This window comes from Octopus bimaculoides, chromosome 4 (assembly GCF_001194135.2).
Source record: "Octopus bimaculoides isolate UCB-OBI-ISO-001 chromosome 4, ASM119413v2, whole genome shotgun sequence".
Taxonomy (NCBI): Eukaryota; Metazoa; Mollusca; class Cephalopoda; order Octopoda; family Octopodidae; genus Octopus; species Octopus bimaculoides.
This window is the reverse complement of record NC_068984.1, coordinates 76,366,933-76,390,267: the sequence shown is the minus strand read 5'-3', so window position 1 is coordinate 76,390,267 and position 23,335 is coordinate 76,366,933. Positions and strand designations below refer to the sequence as shown.

At 35.9% G+C, this 23,335-nt stretch overlaps 1 protein-coding gene across 1 annotated transcript in view; it reads right to left on the bottom strand.

Moving 5' to 3' along the window:
* Positions 1-3,314: 3,314 nt before the first annotated feature.
* LOC106878824 (uncharacterized) overlaps positions 3,315-23,335 on the bottom strand; it is a 241,418-nt gene continuing 221,397 nt past the window's right edge. The window contains exons 14-21 of the mRNA XM_052967637.1: positions 22,708-22,912; positions 21,803-21,917; positions 15,172-15,319; positions 13,368-13,515; positions 12,575-12,711; positions 10,186-10,342; positions 7,482-7,616; positions 3,315-5,223 (exon numbers count right to left, since the gene is read on the bottom strand). Coding sequence (XP_052823597.1) covers positions 4,795-5,223; positions 7,482-7,616; positions 10,186-10,342; positions 12,575-12,711; positions 13,368-13,515; positions 15,172-15,319; positions 21,803-21,917; positions 22,708-22,912 — 1,474 coding nt within the window. The 3' untranslated portion in view covers positions 3,315-4,794. The remainder of the gene's footprint in view (positions 5,224-7,481; positions 7,617-10,185; positions 10,343-12,574; positions 12,712-13,367; positions 13,516-15,171; positions 15,320-21,802; positions 21,918-22,707; positions 22,913-23,335) is intronic.

The window sequence follows — 23,335 nt, the reverse complement described above, 5'->3', positions numbered from 1 at the left end:
ACCGTTGAATTACAAGTAATGCTCATCTGTTATGTTCGGGTTAAAATTTCATCAACATCAAAAATATATGAATTTTCATGGGAGTTATGGCCGTTATGCATAGAATATAATTTCCAAATTTCATAAAGATCCGTTCAGTACTTTTGACGTAGTTTTGGATAAGAAAACAAATGACTAATGTGTGTGTTTGTGTGCATGTGTATGTGTGTGATGGGTGTATATATGTATAGATATCTGTATGCATGTATATATATGTATATATGTGTACATATTACATGTACATCTATATATATACATCTACACATATGTATACATATACATGTATGCATATATAACAAAAGCTGTTACTCAGCGTTTCACGTTCAGACAAACAGGAACGTGAAACTCTGAGTAACAGCTTTTGTTATATTTCTGTTGCTTTTAAATAAAGTATATATATATCATCATCCTCGTTTAACGTCCGCTTTCCATGCTAGCATGGATTGGACGATTTAACTAAGGACTGGCATACCAGATGGCTGGCTACACCAGGCTCCAATCTGATCTGGCGGAGTTTCTACAGCTGGATGCCCTTCCTAACGCCAACCACTCCGAGAGTGTAGTGAGTGCTTTTACGTGCCACCGGCACGAGGGCCAGTCAGGCGGTACTGGCAATGGCAACGCTCAAAATGGTGTATTTTATGTGCCACCTGCACAGGAGCCAGTCCAGCGGCACTGGCAACAACCTCGCTCAAATATTTTTTTACGTGCCAGTAAGGCGACGCTGGTAACGATTACGCTCAAATGGTGCTATTTACGTGCCACTGGTACGGAAGCCAGACAGCTGCTCTGGCAATGATCATGCTCGGACGGTGCTGTTAGCGCTCTACTGGCACAGGTGCCAGTCATCGAATTTGGTTAAATCACGATTTCGATTTCACTTGCCCCAACAGGTCTTTGCAAGCAGAGTTTAGTGTCCAATGAAGGAGAGGTTGGCATGGGTGCCAGTCATCAAATTTGGTTCGATTTCACTTGCCTCAACAGGTCTTCGCAAGCAGAGTTTAGTGTCCAATGAAGTAAAGGTACGAATAAGTATATATATATGTGTGCGTGTGTAACAATGTTTTTATTTTTGTAGTCGAGGGTCACCAATTATAACGGGTAAGATTGATTAGGTACACAATAATATATGTCGGAGTGAGCAGTTGCGACGATAAAAATTTGTTGTTATAACAGCATGTTGTAGGATGTGAAAGATGAACAATGCATGAAATTTTAAGAAAGTATTTATTTACCGCTATGTTACAATACCTTGCCTCAACGGGCAGGTTGTGATAAATCCAAAAGCATGCGAAGTAAGATTTGTGTTTGTGTCCTCTTCATTGTTTAGTAGTAATTACAGAGAGAGATAGAATGATGTTGTAAGAGAACAGAATTAGAGCTAGTGAGAGTTGTAGGGTGTGGGACATTGTCTCACAGTTGCTGACAGTAAACTTCATTTCTCCCTCTGACCAAGGTTCCAGCTAGTCAGCCAGACTTCGTTCTCATTGAATCGTCACCATGTGACTAACTTTTTGCTTGGGGTTTATGCTTTTATAACTATCCAGAAGGATAGACATATCATTGAGAACAATAGATTTAGTTGGTGGTCTTGTTATCTCTATTCTAGCTTTTGGTGGAGTAGAAGAGGTTAGAAAGGGTCAAGTGGTGAAGACATTATTTTGGCCTAGCTAAAGGCATCTGGAAAATGTAAAACTGCTGTCACAGAAAAACCACTGTACCACCGTGGGAAAAGTTCTGCTGCAGTGTTAATTTAAATTTGGCTATGGTGGATTGAATCCACTTCATGCGTCATACAGTCTACCTTTTACTCTGAGGGAGAAGCCCTTTGTTACCAGCAGAGGTAGAAGCTCTCTGAACTTTGTCCAGGCTATCCTTACTCTAGCAGCTACACTTTCAGTGCATCCACCCCTGCTACTGACTTCGTCACCTAGGTAACAGAAGCTATCAACTACTTGTAGTTTTCCCCCCTGGAATGTGATGGAAGCTTTTCTCTACACGTTTTCAGTGTTTATTGCTCCTGAGCATTTGCCACACACAAAAACTATCTTCCTAATTAGCCTTCCTTTGATATTGCTGCACCTCTTGTGTGTCCATCTGGCTCTTGATTATAGCCTCCTGATCCATGTCACTGCCTTTAATGATGAATAAATCCTAAATTGACCTACTGCTTATTCCGAGATAGTGTATATATTTGGGGTACCTTTTCTAATCTTTTCTCTTGCTGTGAGCACGCAGTGTCACTTTAAAAGGGTTGCTTAGTCATGCAGAACTCTACCAAACTATGCCAGATTTACAAGTAACTATTGAAGCAATGCCAAAAGAAGTTCTAAGCAACCATATATGAGGTTCTGATTACACACCTAACAGCCTCTTAAGCATGTAGACTTCACACAAAAAAATTCCATTGTCAAATGATTTGAAAAAAATACCACCTTTTTAGTGGAAATCAAATGACAATAAAACATTGCCAAACAGTACATGAGCTCAAGTTGGTTTATAGTGAATTAAGTTTACATTGCAAAAAAATCTACTTTTTGTGTATGGCAATTAGTTTCCAGTATGTTATACATACATGTGTACATATTCAGACACACACACACACACATATATCAAATACTGAGACATCAAAAGCAAATGGAAATATCTCATGCTGGAAAAGTTTAGTATCTTTATTGTTACACACTGAAGAAATCATTGATTCATATATATATATATATATTCATTCATGAATGCATAAATACCCACACAGACTTACATTACATACATCTTTTCTGTCTTTCTAAATTATTCATACTTATTGTTTACATAATTTTTTATGAAGTAGTTCAGTGGTAGAACTAACAAAGGTTACAAGTTCAACTCATTTTGGGGGATAAAATTTTTAAGGGATTTTTGTTATAGGTGACTGATTTGAAATTTCTTACTTTGGCACAAGGCCATCAATTTATTTAAGGGTGGGGACTAGTCGATAACATTAACCCCAATGCTCAACTGATATTTATTTTATTAACTCTGAAATGATGAAAGGCAAAATCAACCTCAGTAGCATTTGAACTCAAAATGTAAGACTGGAAGAATTAATGTTAAGCATTTTGTCTGGCGCAGTAACAATTCTGTCAGTTTATTGCTTTAATAATAATAGAAAGCTTGTGAATATCTAAGGTTACAGTTAGTAACCCACTACCCACATAAATTCTAATTGGAATAAGAACAAACCTGAGTCAAATCAAAAACAGCAACAATAACAATAATAATAACAATGAACAGTAAAAAAAAACTTATAGGATTTTTTTTATTGGAGGAAATAATGGAATGAAAATTTATTGGAGTGAAATAGGAGACATTTTTTATTATACAGATTTTTTCATTAACTGAAAAATGTTCATCAATCATAACAACATGACTGGTTTGTACCATACAATTCTTTATACAAACAGCCTCAAATTATTTGATTTAATGAAGTTTGATACTCTAACTACATGTGGTCCGAGTGCACAAGTCCTTTAGATAATTTTCTAATTTGTGAATTCTAAAAATTGTAACAACAGAAATAATGGTGATGATGATGATGATGGATTTCAATTTTGGCACAGGGCCAACAATTCTGAAGATAGGGGAGTAAGTTGACATTATCAACCTCAGTATTTCACTGGTACTTCATTTTATTGACTTCCAGTAGATTGGAAGATAAAGGGAATATCAAGACCCAGAACAAATAATAATAATAATAATAAAGATGATGATGATTTCAAATTTTGGCATGAGGCCAGCAATTCAGGGGTAGGAGTAGGTTGATTACATCAACCCTAGAGTTCAACTGATACTTAGTTTATCGACCCTGAAAGGATGAAAGGCAAAGTTAACTTCAACGGAATTTGAACTCAGAATGTAAGATGGATGAAATGCCACTAAGCATTTTCCCTGATGTGCTAACAATTCTACCAGCTCTCTGCTTATAATAATCCTTTCTACTATAGGCACAAGGCCTGAAATTTTTGTGGAGAGGGTAAGTTGACCATATCGACCCCAGTACTTGACTAGTGCTTAATTTATCGATCCCAAAAGATGAAACGCAAGATTGACCTCGGTGGAATTTGAACTCAGAATGTAGCGATGGGTGAAATACCGTTAAATATTCTGCCAGCTCTCTGCTTTATAATAATAATAATAATAATAACTTTGGCACAAAGCAAGCAATGTTGAGAGAAGGAGGGCAGCCAGTTACATTGATCCCAACATTTGAATAGAATTTTATTTTATGAACCTCTGGAAGGATGAAAGGAAAAGTTGACCTTGGTGATATTTGAACACAGAATGTAAGGAGCTTGAACAAATATCACAAGGTAATTTGTCCAACCCTCTAACAATTCAACCAATCTACTGTCCTAATAATGATGATGATGATGATGATGATGATGATGGTGATGACGAGTAATATTATGTATTGCTTTATTGTTAACAATAATAATAAATAACTGTACTTTTTAAATATCTTTTCCATCTCTCTTCTCATTTTTTTAAAAATCTTTGTAGGACCTTACTGTAGTAACTGGGATTAAAAGTTATCCAAAGAATCAATCAACTCCAATATATCAATTGGATTAATGTGTGACATAAAGTTCTTTTTTTCACAAAAATAGATATTTATATTTTATCTCTGTCACACATTCCCATTTACAATGGCTATTATCCATAAAATAAGGTTAAGTAATCTTTCACCTCTTCATATCACAGATAGATTTTATTGCTGCTTCAGGAGTCTTCATACACAGTGTCCACTTCCAGTGGTAATTTGTATGACATCATCCAAACACCAGAAAATATGCCGAATGCGCCCAAAGCCCATGCAGTGTAAGTGCTGCCAACTAGAAAGAGCAGCGAGTTAAGGGGCATAAGAAAGATGACCAGTTTCTCATTCAGTCGAATTTCGTCGACCCAGAGGATGCTCCACAAGACAATATAAACAGGCGTTGTGATGAAGATGATGATGAGTTCCATTGCACTTCGGATAGAGCTGCTAAGCTCAGCAGTAAACCAGATGTCACAATGAAGGAAGGTCTGTATCCAAAGTATGAATGCTACTGTGAAAATAGTGGGGACTGTCTGGTTCTTGTTGTTTAACCGCTGCAATATGTGACGGTCTTTCTGCAGACAAATTAGAATGACAGAGACACCACAATACTGCAAAATATAACAAGAACATTTCATTGACAAAGAGAATATATCTATAAGAGCATTTGATTAAACAGTTAGAATATGCCAATCAAAAAGTTTGATGAATAAACAGAACATTAACAAACAGTTAGACTACATTTATAAGAATATCTGATTAACAAGCAGTCAGGATGTATCTAGCAGAACATTCAATTAATAAACTGTCAGAAAAGTTCTAGCTGAACATTTGATTAACAAATGGTCAGAATATATGAAATTTGTCTCTAAAGCCATTTGATTAATAAGCAGTCAAAATATAAGTATCAAAATATTTCATTAACAAACACAGCATGAACATATCTATATCCCAAGGAGTTGTAATATCAGAGGCTATCATTCTTTTTTTTTTTTTACTTGTTTCAGTCACTAGATTGCAACCATGCTGGGGCACCACCTTGAATTTTTAGTTGAATGAATCAACCCCAGTACTTATTTTTTTAAAACCCGGTATTTATTCTATTGGTCTATTTTGCTGAACCACTGAATTATGAGGATGTAAACACACCAACACCCGGTGTCACATGGTGGTCAAGAATACATACACAAATGGAATCTATTTTCTTTATATTTCTAGTATTTATTGTACCTGTGCATCTGCCATACACAAAGACTATTTTATCTGTTAACCTTCCTCTGATATTGTTGCACCGGGTACATATTATGGAATTTCTACCTATGCCTTTTCTACATATCGAGTAGGGCCATCTACCTGAAGGGATTTGTGACTTGTCTACTTTCCTACTTACTAAGGTTTTGGTTTTTGCTAAATTAACTCTAAGGCCCTTTGATTTTGGACCTTCCTTCTACACCTGGAATTTCTTCTCTAGTTCTGGTAGTGAATCAGATATAATAACAAAGTCACCAGCATAGAGAAGGAGCAAGCTACTTCTGCAGATACCTGACCAGGAATATAGCATCAGTGGTGCTTCTCCCTGGCACAAAACCAAACTGCATCTCATCTAGACTAACCCTCTTCCTAATTAGTTGGGCTATGACATTCTCCATAACTTTTATCACCTGATCCAACTATATATATATATATATATATATATATATATATAAAAGGATTCTTTCAGTTCCTATCAACCAAATCCACTCACAAACCTTTGGTTAGTCCAAGGTTATAGTAAAAGACACTTGCCCAAAGTGCCACACAGTGGGACTGAACCTAGAACCAAGTGGTTGGGAAGTAAGCTTTTTACCACACAGCCATGCCTGTGCTTATCACAGATACTTATATTCTTTTTCTATATTTTTTAATGGTTGTTTTGGTTGTTATGCCCCAAATTGACTGAGTGAGTAGATCTATGGTCAGGAGTGCTTCAGCCATTAAAACTCCACCTTTTATTATAGACATAATGTATGGGGTAACAGGTAGGGTCTGGTCCTGGCATCCTGCTCATTAAAAAAAAAAAAAACTAGTGCACGTACAATACATCACTAGAGTCCTTTCTCAGTGTAGTGAACACTGTATGGCCACTACTAGACTTACTGATGGGTAATCACTGGAAATAGTTTCTCCTACATTACTGACTCTAGCAATATCTTCTTATCAATGTTTTTCATTTCAATAGAGCTTGCTATGTTATGGTGTAATAGTATCAAGGAATATAACTGGATGGATAGGCTGAATTTGTCAGCCATGGTTGGTAAACAGCCTAAGAGAGGAATAATTCTGACACAAAACTTGAGTATCAGGGGCCTGTTGCCCTGTCAGGTTATCCATCTAGAAAGACATTTCAGAATAAAACCTACACCCAGGAGACTCTGTTGTCACTATCTAGTTTGCTAAGACCATGACTGACAAACCCAGAGTATGAAAAGTGTGGCTAGTACTGCACACCACCTAAAAAAGTCAAGCATAACTACACAAGTATGCTTGTCACTGAATTTGTTGCCTCATAAATTTCTGTAAAATGGATATTTTTTTGGTGAAATTTTTCAGAAAAATGTTTCAGACAGTGTAGATTCTGATTAAATTGGAATTTGTGATGAAAATTTTCGTCAGAAGAGTTTCAGATAATTCACACACCCAATTTTGCTTCCTCATAACTTTCATAAAAAGGCTATTTTATAGAGAACATTTTCTAGATATCTTTCAGGTAATGTAGATTATATCAGAATTTAATGTGGAAAATAAAGTTTGTGGGACACTTGGTGGCTGATAGATCAGCTGCTCATACTGTGGACACAACAACAACAAAAAACAATAATAATAATCTTACCCAAACATCTCTTAAGAAGCCAGTAGCAGGTGACAGCATGCAAAGAACAAGATAAGAAATAATGGCAGCTATATTTCCAAGAATGGGAAGTAATGGATAAGATTTATCATTTGTCTCACTGACCAATATTTCTTGCTGGAAAAGAGAAAACAGAACAACAAAAATGAAAATAGTTTGTCAAAATATACTAAGTGTTATTCAAATGTGAAATAGAGGCTACACTAGTGCAATAAACTTTATTAACCACATATACTTAACGTATATACTTTGTGTATTTGCCAGTTGACTTCTATTTGGTGTGGTGGAGAATACTATCTCAAAGTACTGGATGTTAAAACACCTGAAGTCAAGGACAGGTGAGATAACTCACCTCAAATCCCATCCAGGAGAAATGGACATTGATGTTTTGCCATTTTTGTGGCTTATCAACATCATTTACCCAAACTGAATCGAAGATGAATCATATCGCTAATCCATGCCTTATGTGCATATTGTGTGAAAACTATGTGCTGGTATGCCCCAATAATGCATACACAGGAATAAATTTAAATATGATATAGAAGCAGCATTAATGTAATAAACACTATTGACCACATATATGCCACACCCTCACTCTGCTATCTGAGGTGGAAACACAGTACCAGCTCTTGTCAGAAAAGACTATTGACCTCCACTGTTGATGCCGCCAATGTTAGTACTGTGCAGCTCACTGTAGTCGTGCCTGATGGTGGTGGCAGGACAACAGCAACACATGTTGTGGGCAGCCAGTCGATGTCACACTGTGAATGTCTGTCCTAACACTAACCACTTTACAGAGTGTACTGCATTATATGTGGTACCAATAGCGGTGATGTCACCAGTGTGAGCTGTCATGCTGGCCGGTCTGAAACAATCATAGAGGTGTTGCAGGTGGATAAAGCAGTCCTTCTTGAGTGTGGTCACCCAGGGGCACCCTCTACAGGAATGGTCTGCAGTGCTGTTGGTGTTTTTGTATCACCGTTGCAGGTGATAGATGGTGCTGATATGGACATTGTAAGCTTTCACAACAACCAGGACACACTGCTCTGCTTGCAATCAGCTTGTTCTCTCTGTGCTGCTGACAATCGGGTCATACCTGATGCGTCCAAATTACGAATGCCAGGAACGTGGTTCAAGTTGATTTTTATACCCATAACCTCCACAAGACGCACGTGCATTTCAGTTTTCATGACAATTGTTTGTGACTGTCACCCACGGCATTCAACGCAGCTGCGTTTTGGTGTCTCATTTCAGGGAAAGTTGAAAGGTTGCCTGGAATTTGGGTCTCAGACATAAACCAGCATGTCTTGGAATAATTACACTTACATATCCAAAATAAATTTTCAGAATTTACCATATAAAAATGACATTTGAAAAAAATCTGGTTTCTTTTGCGGTTCAGTGTATTTATTTTATGCCCATTTTCCCTGTGGGCATGGGTTGGATGATTTAACAAGAATTATTAAGTCAGAAGACTGCACCAAGCTCTGCCCTTTGCTGAATGTCTGTCCTAACACTAACCACTTTACAGAGTGTACTGCATTATATGTGGTACCAATAGCAGTGATGTCACCAAGTAACTTGCAAGACAAGACCCCTCAACTGAGGTGGGAAGTGGTACTGAGGGACAGAAGGTGTCTTGCATTAGAGGGAAACCTCTGATGGCTACCTGAGGTGGAGAGAAAATTGAGAGAGAAAGAGAGGAGAATGAGAAGATGGTAAAGATGTGACTGGGGTGGGGGAATATACTCAAGTTACAGAGTGGAGTATACAGTGAAGTGGACTGTGAAAAGACTGAGAGATGGAGGGGAGGATGCAGTGAGTGGACACATGCAGAGTGGAAGGGGTATTAGAAAGATATCTTGTGGGGAAGAGATTCAATAGGGATATATTGTGTGCAAATAGGGTCATGAAGGAGAGTGGGAAATAAAAGAGAGGACTGGGAATACAGCAGGCATAAATGAAAAGGGAAGTGTTGGGAAGATGGGTTGTGGAGGGGTGAGGCTTGTCAGGGGCCAGATTGTGTGCTGAGTGGATGGCATGGATATAAAGGACATGCCTCTATGGCTCTGATTTTAGTTAGATGAACAAGTTTTCTGAAGCACAGCAAATTGCCAACTGTTTGAGACCAGCTTCGTCACACACACTTTATCATACTGATACTACCTGATTATGATATTAACCCTTTTGATACCAACCTGGTTGAATCCACCTCTGGCACTATAACACAAATGTCTTATTTTCAAAAGTTCTGAATTAAAATCTTCCACCAAACCGTAGTCACAATTTATGTTCCTAACACTAGCTTAATGATGAATAAGTTATTTTACTTAAATTCTTTGTTGTATTTAAAATTAATTGAAAAAAAAAAAAACACACAGAACATCTCAACAGAAATATGGTAACAAAAGGGTTAAGGGAACAAGCGTCTGTGGAATACTCAGCCATGTACATGCTAATTAAATGAGCAGGTAATTCAGTTGGTTAAACAATTGAAACACTGTTGAAACTAATGGAGATCGAGCAAATTAGAATTCACCCTCTCCGCTCTGGTTGGACAAAATGAAATTAGACTGCAGGTCCTTGAAAAGTGGCACACCTGACACCATCAAAACATGTCCAGTAAATAAATATTTCATTTTATCTATTTTCTTTTTATAAAATCAAATTCATTTAGCTTATTTACCTTAACTTTGTTTCCAATGAGACGAAGTGAGATGCTGACAACACAACCAGAAAAACTTAGCACCTGCCAACATGCTCTGTAAGTCAAGTTCTCTGAAGTGATTGTAAAGTAATCAAATCCAATGATTAAAGTACCAAAGACTGCCATACAACTACACCTGTAAGAAGAGTGATTAAGAAAATACATTAATCTCTGGAACAAATCATCATAGTAATAATTATAATTACCAGCATTATAATGTCACCACACGGTCCAGTCCTTGCTGTGGTGTGGTGACGTGTATGACTCAATGAACCTGAGAGTTATGCCAACAAAATGCAAGCTCCCATACTGGACAAGTCAAAGGATGGAGGCCAGATTAATATTGACCACCTCTTCCCGGAGGTAAAAATGGGTTTACCAGGGGATGATCACCTCTAGGGCCAACATTAAGAAAAAATGCAAAGTTACAGAAATATTGATAATGATTCAAAGCTAACAAGATCTGCAAGAGGAAAGCCTTCCTTCAGGGAAACATTTAACATTGTGCAGCAAAATCTGAAAAGAAGGTGCAAAGGCAACAATGCCTTCTGACCACTAGGATGTGAAAGAGAGGGCACCCTAAAAATAGCTGGAGGTTGGAGACCAATAGTGAGCTGAAAAAGTAGGGATCGAATATAAAAGAAGCAAAAAAGACATCCCAGAGTTGAGAACATAGGTGTGAAAGGCTTAAGTAAGTATCATTATGGATGGAAACTGCAGGAGTAAAACAAAATGCCTGAAAGCTAGTACATGAACTGCTTTCAGTTTCTTTACAAAGCCATTCCTCTTCGGCTACACTGTTAATCCGCAAAACCATTTCTCCTCAGCTACATTGTTAATCCATGGAGAAAAAAGTATGAACACCACACAGTTTTAAGTCTTTGACACTAATAAATTATTTTCCCTATCATTACTGATTTCATACCAGACAAGTTTAAGTGTTCATGCTACACAATTTCTTCATATAGGCATGGTTTCTATGATATTCTTATCATCAAAGAAACCCAATATTTAAAAATTGGATTCAAACAAACTCATGTCCTCCTGCCTTTTCTTAGCTAGCTTCTAATAAATTATTACAGTAGGCTTTTTCCTAACATACATAATCCATTCTTATCACATGTCTATTCATTACTGGAATGCTTTTGTTTTACCATTCATTTCCACACGCCACAGGTACTTTAAAGCAATCTCTTAAATTGAGGAAAATATTCAAGTTTCAATTCCTTGCTATTATGCAGTAAGATATTTAAATTCTGAACCCAGATAATAATTCACCACAGATTCAGTTGCTGACCCCCTCTACAATGCACACAATCCTCCTGGATAACCCTCAAAAGAAAGCCATTCAATTGATTGCTAAAGATTCTGTCGATCCACTTTAATCATTAGCTTGCAGGTGAGCTATTCCCCTCTCTCTCTCCCTCCCCTCCCCTGTTTCTCTCTATCTCTTCCATAGCAGCCCACAAAAGAATCTATCATCAATTAAAAACTGTAAAGATGCAAAAGATGTCTAGAGTTATCTCCCTTACTTTGTTAAACCTGAAAACTATATTAAACCGTAGCCTAAATATTTCTAGCTAAGTTTTCGATGCTCCCTGCATTAAATGTGTTAGCACTAATTTAAATAAATTATAGTCTCATATACACTATACCTGAAAACAAAAAGACGAGATGGTCAGGACTAGAATACATTTTATTATAATTCAACTGAATCAGGACTAGATAACAACTGAAGTAAAATAGCAATCAAGCTTGTGTAGGAGAGTTGGATCATCAAGAATTTACTACCAATCTACATTACTTGCACAATACACATGCATCCATACACAGAGTGCTCTAAGCGATTCCTCAATCAGTGAAAAAGCAAATAGCAGCCAAATCTCACTCAAATTACACCTTCCATCTTAGAAAATGAAGCTGACATGTGAAACCAGAATAATGTAGACCTAGATACATTATATCATCATCATCATCATCATCGTCGTCCGCTTTCCATGCTAGCATGGGTTGGACGATTTGACTGAGGACTGGTGAAACCAGATGGCTACACCAGGCTCCAATCTGATTTGGCAGAGTTTCTACAGCTGGATGCCCTTCCTATATCTTAAACAAAACCAAAATGATCACAGCTCGAACATATTTGATCGTGGATTTACTCAATAGGGGATGATCTTAGGTAAAACAGCAACAACAAATACAGAATACAATGATAAAAAATAACAAAGAGTAGAAATCAAGTGATATTCACAGTTTTCTTAAATAACATTTAGTATTTGCTATTTAGTTATTTAAAGAGGAAAAAATACAGCTCTCAAGCAAAGTACAGGTTGTAGAGAGGAGGAAAAAATTTCTGTGTAATACTTACAGAAAAGAAATATTCTTCTCAAAGGATTTTCCAGCAGTTCGCCATTTGACGACAGTTGTGATAAAAGAGAGGACACAACTACATATCAGGATGTAGAGTAGATGTAAGCCTTCACTTAAGCTGGTTCTGATGTAAAACTGTTGATAAAACATACAGTGAAACAGATATATTAACTTCTTAGGTTTTCAGACAATTTCATGCTTTAGAAGACAATATATTTTGCTCTTTCTTCAGACTTAATTTCTCATCTTCCCAAAACAACATTTTCGCACAATATGAAATGTGTTCATTTATGTTTGTATGCGAGTCCATTTGCATTTGTATGTGTGTGTGTCTCTCTCATTCTGTCTTGTGCTCCCACACTGCCTTGGATCTTCCTGAGCCCTGCAGCTGATTAAGAATCTTACTTTGCAACCAATGGAGTCCCAAGTTCAATCCCATTATGAAGCATCTTAGGCAAGTGTTTTCTACCATAGCCTCAAGCTGACCATATCCAAGATTTGTAAGTGAAACTGGGTAGATGGAAACTATTTGGAAGCCTATCTGATGGACTTTATCTGCAGTTGAAAGGGTCAACTGTATCACACACTATGTTACACTGATTCAACATTAGGATTAAGTGTCTGTGGAATACTCAACCACTAACTGTATAGCACAAATAAGTAGGTAATTCAGTTTATTGTATAACTGAATACTCATTAATGCAGCTCAAGTTCTAGTTTACTTTATTTGTATGTGTTTATCCGAGTATATGTGTGTATGTGACTTATTTCCATTCCTGCTATGATCTTACCTTTTGCATGATAACACTGTAAGTTGGACATACAGAGATGGCAGCTGATATTGACATAACGACAGCAAGTGGTAGTGGCTTGGTGTATAAAAAGAGAAGCACCATACACAGCACACTGATAATATTTCCCCACTGCAAGACAGACAGCCTGTTGTTGAAAAGTAAGAAAAAGATAAAGGGCTAAGCATATATATATTAGACAAAACAAAAAAAAAAAAATCTATTGTTGAAAAACAAGCAAAACAAAAAAAGTTATCAAGTACATTGGTAATATATCGACAAATTTAGACTGAAAATCTCACCAAGGGAACTTGGTTTTTAAAGAGAAGGAATGATAAATTAAAGAATCAGTAAAGTACCAAGGTTGGTATGGTATATTCAATTATATCTCACTCCCCACATGTGAGGTCTTATGTCTACATTAGAAATCGATATATTCAATAAATTTACGGAGGTGGCTCAGTAGGATTGAGAAATCACAAGACAAAATACATTGCAGGATTTAGTTTTACTCCATTATGTTCTGAATTCAAATCCTGCAGAAGTCATCTTTGATTTTATTCCTTCCAGAGGGTGATAAGATAAAATATCGATCAAGTACTTAGGTCAAGTTATTCACCAACATCCTCTAAATTATATATACACTCTGTGGCCTTGTGCCTATGTAAGAAATTACCATATCTAATAAATTCAATTATTTTGGCAAGGCCCAAATTTCAATTGCTATAGTTGTAAAATGTGATGAATATAGTTTACTGAATTAAACCCAATATATTACTATTGGTATATGTTGTTGTTGCAATTGTTTAATCTCAAGCCCTCTCCGACCAAGAAGACCCACAATGCAAGTGACCAAAGAGATATGTCCATCCATACTTTGTATGTATCAGGCACTATGCTGTCTCTGATATACAAAATCTCCAATGTACCTTCTCTTAAGTTTATAGATGTGATTTGAGAAAGAAATTTGGAACTCAAATCTAGCAGATGAGCCACCACAGAGATTGTATCAAGACTTACTTTTTGTCAGACTAATATCTCAAATAGTTGTGCCATTCAAACAGAAAAACAATAACATTAAACTCATTGGACAATTGTCCCTTCACTGGGGTTGATAGCCAGTCTCTGATCCAGTTTATACTTCACGCATCACTTCTGACAAACATGCTGCACATTCTATTCCTCTTTGAGACAAATTTTTCACTCCTTATCTCTGCTGTCCAGCCATCAACAATTTTTTGGCCATATCTCTTCTCGTATCAAAGACTTCTATCTCAACTCACCCTTCTATGAAATCATCAACCTTAGTGACTTCAATGCTCATAACCCTTCTTGACTTTCATGTTCTCTCTATACTGATGCTGCCAGTGCAGAAATAAAATCTTCTGCAACCTTCAGATCTTTGCATCAATTAGTTTTACAGCCTTTATGTGTTCAGACTGACACATAACCACTCCAAATACCCTTGATCTCATTCTCATCTCCAAATCTATCACTTATCAGACCATCCATGCAACCTGTTTCTCCAGTCTGAGTCAATAAAAATGGTTGAAATATAAATATACCTTATAACATGTCTAAATATTTGAACCAAGTAACTATCTTTGGAGAAGTACAGATCTAAATTTGTAGATATAAGGTCTATGTGTTTAAGACAAAAAAAACCTCATCTTTGGAAAGCTACATATGTAAAAACATGTCTTTAGATAAAATATTTTGTCAATTAGGAACAACAATGATAGATGAAAAAATATAAGAAAGGGAAAAAGGGAAGAAAAATAAAATGAAATAATGATATACATACCAACTGACTGACCAACTGGGTTGAATATAAACAATAAGGGCACCAACAAATACCAACAAAGGGCCTGCATGGGTGACAGGGGATTTAATATCAGAGTACATAGAGAGTAGTATCATTACTGATAGACCAGTTATCATCAGTATTACACCTGTAAATACAATAACAACTAATTAGTTTACAGATGATACATAGAGGTTAAAATGACTTATGTTCCCTGCAATTTACCTTTTATCTGAGACTTCTCAGCCTGTTAATAAGAGGGAAAACTTCATAAACTTCTCCAAGCTTCTTTTATATTTGAACTATCATGTTACCAACATCCTTACAAGGTAATAACAAAATATCTGCTTCTGAAACATGATGGGAGGATATGTGGACATGGATAGGCAAGAAAATGGGACAAAATATTGAGTGGTGTTTGGTTATGTTCCTTTCTGTTCTGAGTATAAATTTTGCCTTTCATCCTTCTGAGTGAATAACCACTTAGAAATAGCAGTCAAATATCCCTCAAATTACATTTTCTTTCTGTGCCATCAAGTTGTGAATGGTGTGGTGACTTCAATGACATGGAAAGGTGGTTTCTATTGTTTTTCTCTAGGTATGTACACTTTATCCAGACCTTAATTCTCTATTCTACATAATGGTCAAAGGCATCAGATACACTGCTTTGCAATATTTGTTCTGATTCTTTGCTCTCTGAGTTCAGATCCTACCAACTCAATTTTGCTTTTCATCTTTTCAGGGTTGGTTGATAAATAAAGTACTAGCCCATGGTGGTGAATTGGCAGAATTTGAGAGCATCAAACAGGATGCATTATGTTATCTTTTCTATTTCTGTGCATCCCAAGTTCAAGTTCTGCCTTCTGTCATTGGAAAAACAATCATTGAGATCTAGCAAATAATGGTGGTGGGCTTAAGAAATCTTTTAGCAAATACTGATGAAGCATTTTCAGCTTATTGCTCTTAAAAACAATACACTAGCTGATTGAAGAAAATGTAAAGGAATTTTCAAACCCTGCACAATTTCTTAATTGTCTCTCCTATCTATTGGTCATCTTGACTTTCCTTCTAGTATACTTGCTTCTCATAAACATTCCAAATATACGAACTTCAACAGATTTAGGAAGTAATTATTTCAGTTAAACAAATCATCATCATCATTTAATGTCTGCTTTCCATGCTGGCTTGACTGGAAATGGTAAGCAAGAGAACTGCACCAGATTCCAGTCTAAATTCAGCTTGGTTTCTCTGGTTAGACACCCTTCCTAAGAGTGTAGTAGGTGCCTTTTTATGTGTCACCAGCACAGGTGTTTTTACATGTAACTGGCACAGCTACAAATTTCTAACATTAGTGTTGGTCTGTCACTTCTGCCAATCTATCATCTACCATATACCTTTGATGTGGGTGCGAGCTGAAATCCATGACCATGAGAGCAAAATATAATATTATACAAAGAAGTGATTCTTGTAATGTTTGATTACAAGAATCATGTCTTTTGAAACACTAACCCTAACACCGAGACTTTAAGACAAATCTGAAATTCCTTGCCCTATTATAAACAATAAATATAAGCAATGTATTCAAATTCTTCAAATACCAGCTCAACTAGCATTCTTCTTATTTTAACCACATTTTATTTTTACAAATTAGCCAAAGAAAGAAGAAACTGCCATTCAGAGGAATTTTTTTTTCTCAAGAAACAGCACATCATGATATTCTATTATCTCCAGGTTAATATTTTGAGTGAGTTGACTCCACTAAATGCACCTAAGAGATAAGTTATAGTGTTAGACCAAACAATGGATCACATCTACTACTTAAGAACAGGTAGAGTCCATCCAACAGGCCTGTCAACCCAATGTTACACAAAAGTGTGACCCAAAGTTATAGAAAAAGACAGTTATTTAGGGTGCAATGCAGTCGGATGAAACATGTGATTGTGAAATGAACCTCTTAATCAGAAGGCCAAATCTCTTTCTTTTAAGGGACATTTATTTTGGACTTTTACTATTATAAACTTCAAGAACCTAAAGAACCTTCTCCTTGTTTCCCCATAACCATTTTTTTCACACCATGCTACCTTTACTATCTTCCTGCTTCTCCTTGTCTTTCTTCTTCCATGTATTTCACACTAAAGTTTATCAACTTCAGCTTGTCTAGTAAGACCAGTCTTCTGGGATACCCAATAATCTACTGAGGATTACAGTTACGTTTTGTTTGTAGGAAACTGCTGGTGACATTTGTAGTATATACCTTATATGAATCAGTTATTCATTTAATGATATTTTTGTCCCAGTTATAAATCACACCAACTGTTTGGAGTAGTTCACTGGTCAAACATTTAGCTCATATCATGAGACTTTTGTTATAAACTTTATCATATAAACGCAAGTGTGGCTGTGTCATAAGAAATTTACTTCACAACCACATGGTTCCAGTTTCACTCCCACTGCATGTCACGTTGAACAAGTGTCTTTTACTAAAGCTTCGAGTCAACCAAAGCCTTGTGAGTGGATTTGATAGACAGAAACTGAAAGAAGCCTGCCATGTGTGTGTGTGCATGTGCACGAGTGTGTTTGTCCCCCACCACCACTTGACAACTAGTGTTGGTGCGTTTATATCCCCATAACATAGTGGTTTGGCAAAAAGGACTGATAGAATAGGTACCAAGGTTAAAACAAAACAAAACAAAAAAAAAGTACTGGGGTCAATTCATTCATCTAAAATTCTTCAAGACAGTGTCTCACCATGGCCTCAGTCTAATGACTGAAACAAGTAAAATGTAAAAGGTAGAATGGCATATTAATTTTGTTTGCTAATTGTTTGGCTAATCTAAACCGATCAAAGTTTTAACACTCACTAGAATACATATGTAAGGCCCTACCATATTTGTATTTAGCATGCAGCATGCTCTCATAAAGTATTTCCCTCACACATTGATATTCATAATCTGCATCACTTCATATTTTTTCTTTCTTTCTTTCTCTAGATAGACAGACAAATAGATCACTCTGAGCTTTGCTAATGGAGTAGAAAATGCTTTACTGAAGAGGTTTCAATGATACTGAAATATGTCTTGCTTTCACCAGATCTACCCCCTTAACACATTGTTTGTTCAATTTTTTTTTTCTTTCTCAATTTGTTGGAGCTATCTCCCATGACTGCTTTTAAAGACCTAGAAGGAGAGGTTTTATCAATTAATTACTTAGATAATCTATGTTAATTGATACTTTCTGCTTCCTATATTACATATGTGAGAACCTAGCATATTTGTATCTACTGTTGAATTTTAAGAATAGTCTGAAATAGTTTGCAAATATTAGGCCTGGATTTTCTTTTAACCTTAAGAATTTTGTTCTGAAAACATGAAATTAAGTTAATGATTCCCAGACAAAACCACTCCAGTATTCTGTACTTTAGTCCTAGATTTCTTTGTATATACTAAATTACTTCCCCTTCCTGTTAATCCAGCTGATTACTGACTTATATACTCTGTTGGTGGTCCAATTTTAAATTAGATTTTTTAATAAAATTATGTAATAAGAGTAGAAACAAATGAATAAATTTTTTTTTAAATCAAGAAAGAAACTAAAATAATTACTTCTTCCAAGTAAAAGTGTATAAATTAATTATTGACTGATGAAAACAATCCTTCATCAGAGAAAGTTTATACATAACATATTTTAAATATAGAACAATCCCCACGAACAATTATTAATGCTTTTAAATATTATGCATTTATGAAATTAAATGAATTAAAATGCCAATTAACACTACAGCTTTAACAACTGTTAAATAGTAAATTAAAAATGCATGCTGGATGAAGAGAATTCCAAGGAAAACACAGATTATGATAAGATTTCAACTCAAGATCTGGATCCATATAAACCAGTAAAGTAATTGTTCAATAACAGCCATTCAAATGATAATACACATTTAGTTTGTAAGATTCCTAAATATGGATTTGGCTTAGTTCCATACCATAAGATAAATAAATGGTAACCCCTTTAAAGATCATCATCATCATCATCATCATTAACATTTAATGTCTGCTTTCCATGCTGGCATGGTTTGGACAGCTTGACAAGAACTGGCAAGGTCAGGGGCCTCACTTGGTTTCTATGACTGGGTGCCCTCCCTAACACCAACCACTTTACAGAGTGTACTGGGTGCTTTTTATATGAAACCATCACCAGTGCTATTTATGTGACACCAGCACCAGTGCTTCTTATGTGACGCCAGCACCCACACCAATGCTTTTTATGTGGCACCTTGGTTTTAGGATCTCAGTTCTGTTGTAGTGGGCAGGCCTTCTAGAGTAGAGCAATGTGCCACACATCTCAGTCTTCTATCATCTCCTTTGTAAGGTTCAGTGTTTTGAGATTGGCCCTCAATACTTCATCCCATGTCTTCCTGGGTCTCCCTATTGGAATTAAATTGTCTGGTAGACAACTTTGATGTGATCACCCTGTCTACTAAATCAAGGGACACTAAACAAACAACCAGAGTTAAAACAAAAACTATATTAACTATAATATTTACCATTGAAATTTAATATGTTTCAACCCTTTTGATATCAATCTGCTTAAGATTGCCTCTGGTTCTGTGATACAAACTATCTGTTTTAAAGTGATCCAAATCAGGACTTTATATAAAATTTCATGCTAATTGATGTTCCAGTCATTAAAATTAACTAAAACCAAAGCAGTGTATTTTAACAAAAAATATCCACAACAACCATACAAAAGTGTAGAGAGATCTCAGTCATGCTGACAGAGAAGCAGGACTTCAGGAGAAACAAATTCACAGGAACATATTTGTTTGTGAATAATATGCATACATGTACAATGTGTGCAACTATCTTTAGGCAATGAAATGTCAGACAAAAACATGCCTCAAGCATAATACCACATTCACTCTCAAAGAAGGTGGTTGGGTGGGGGTGGGGGAATTAAGAATCAAACTAGCACAATGAGCAATCTAAAAAAGATAACTTGATTTTCTTGGATTATCAAAACAAATAAATATAACAAGCCATCAGCACATGAGCAAGTATGGCTTGGAGTCATGTAAATGTATTTTCACTAATTATTTAGGTACTTATGTAGTAACAAGCACATACATATGTCTATCAGTCTCCACCCTTTCTTAAATGAAAGACATTGCTTCACAAATCAGTTAAATATTGACCTACAAGCTGAAAGTTTGATGGTTAATATTTAGTCACCATTTCTGTGACATTTCCATGGTCTAGATATTTAATTTACCTTTTGATGACTCAGTCAGTTTAATACTACACAAGTATGTAAATGAGATGTATATTACCACAGTAATTCTGATTGATCAAGTTTATGATAAAATGCGATCCAGCTGTGACCTCCCATCTTTTGTTCAGACAGTGGGTCTAGGCCACATATTATCCTATAGCCTTCCCTCCTTTAAGAAAATAGAGTACATCTGAAAAAAGACTTGGTTGCTATTCATAACAGGTCAAACAACCACCTATATATAGGAGAGTCTAATAAAACAGCATATTTGGCATGGAACCATATCCCACATAGAATGCAATTTGTTCTACTAAACTTGGTTGAGGTACAATCCACATGGTCAACTTCTTCCAATAAATTTCAGATCTCAAGATAATTCAAATCAAAGCCATTCTGCTACTTCAACTCATTGCAACATTTTTCTTCTGCAGAGACAACAACACCAACAACCAGTTACAAGTTCCTTCATTAGTATTTCTTAAGCAAAGTGTATTCACTTTAAATAAATCTTCCTCTAAATATTATCATACTAGTTTAACTCATATGGAAACATACAGATTCTCCTAAACAGTTAGTCAACTTAACTTCTAGATGTGCTTTTCTTACAACAGATGCTATGAGCTGCCTTGTTGAGAGAGACCCGACAAAGAAGTGTTCAATACCCTGCAACTGCTCCTGCATGGTATAACAAACAGATAATGTATTTTAACTAAAGGCTAAAGATAAGGTAACTCTGAAAGAAACCTCTAGAAGAGAGATGACTCCATAACAGTGGACTCCATATACACATACTCATAACTTTGCCATTCATAGGTTAAAATGATATTCCTCATTAGTTATGCATTTGGCCAACAACCCAACACTCCAGAAATAACAAACATGCTAAAAGAAAGTCATCACCTGATGCCCCAGTGGGGATGGGCAGACTTAAATCTGTTCCACGGGAGAAAAAATAAATCCAGGTTTATATATGTGTGTGTGAGAGAGAGAGAGAGAGAGAGAGAGAGAGAGAGAGAGAGAGAGAGAGAGAGAGAGAGAGAGAGAGAGAGAGAGAGAGAGAGAGAGAGAGAAAGAGAGAGAGAGAGAGAGAGAGAGAGAGAAGTTATATAATCTGGAGAGGGATAGACTATATTAGATTGTCTTGCACATCATACACCATAGGAAGACAATTTCTTAAGTGATGCTCTAATAACTTGATAAACTGTGGGATTCATCAAAAATATTTTCAATGAATGAAGTGGAAATTAGTTTTTCAACAGAATGCAAACAAATCTTTCAAGGGTAAAAAATCAGAAACAAGAAGTATAATTACAGAAAAAATTCAAAACTTGAAGTAAAAAGTTTCCAAAAGAGTTTAACTTACCTGTAATGTCAGACAAAGATGGTTGACTGTCCAGGAAATAATAACATAACATTGATAGTAGAGGTTCTACATTTAAGGCACATGTCAAACTTACACCAACAATATGCAAAGTGACCTGGCAATGGAAATCATAAATATCATAGATTAGACTAGGCAACTGAGGTGGCCATCAGAATCAGTAGAGCTATAGATAAAAATCTTTGTGTAAAAAGTTAAATTCTACCAGAGTCAGTTTTGTCTTTCATCCTTCTGAAGTAAATAAATTAAATATCAGTGCAGTGTGGAAGGAGGTTGAAATAATTGACAGTACCACCTGCAAGTCTGTGGATATGTTTACTCAATCAGAAATGAATAGGTGACAGAAAGTTTTATACATTCTGTAGACATTGGATAAGACGATTCGTGCAGAATGTTTTAAAAGGAAATGAGAAACAACTGTTTAATATGCTTCTCAGTTTTGGGATGTAATGCAGTTATCTAGAGGATAAGAACATTATTACTTTTAGTTTGAAAACAACAGATCTTAATTAATTTGGCTCCAATCTGAGATGATGTAATCCTTTGTTACGTTAAACCAATGAGAAAACATCTACATGGCTGTTGGAATTGTGAAAAAAAAAAGAAAAAAAAAAGCCAAATATCCTTCAAATTTCACCATACTGTTTTAAAATTAAACAAAGAGTTGATGTCTAAATTTCAATGAGGGAATTATTTTCTTACTAAGAAAATAGCTCCTTCTTTGTTATTCATATACTGGTTTACAGCCAGTTGAGTGTGGCCATGCTTGAGCAAATTTTACCAAGCAAAGTCCAAAGAGGTAACACGTAAGAAAAAACAAACTAAAGAAAAAAAAAACAGAAACAACAGGATCAGGGCATCAGAGATGTAACTGAAAAGAATGTTACCTGTTTAGCAGACAGCTTTAGTTTGGAGTCCATCACAAATGTTTTCAGCATTTGTAATATCATGAGGAACAAATAAAATACTTTTGCCATGCTGTTGATTTTGGTATAAGGAAGCATTGAAAGTAAGAGGCTGGTTACTTTGGTTAGATGGACAGATGTACAAATCAGGGATACATAGGGTTGTAATTTCTCTACTACTGTCAATCTAAATGGAAAAGACAGAAATAAATACAAATATGGATATATCATTGGCAGCAGTGGCATTTTCTTAACTTCCACTTTCTTATACTTTCATGGGTTGGACGGAATTTGTCAAAGCAGATATTTTACAGCTGGATTCCCTTCCTGTCACCAACCCTCACCTGTTTCCAACTAAGGTAATATTTCCCCCATGACCATGTTTTCGAAGACTGAAAACAAAAGATACTGCCTGCATGACAGTGACATCACTGCTATCATGCGATGTCATGTGTATCACACACACACATCTATATATACATACACACACACACACACATATATATATATATATATATATATATATACATACATATATCTGTCCAACCCATACTAGCATGGAAAGCGGACGTTAAACGATGATGATGATATATATATAAACATATACATA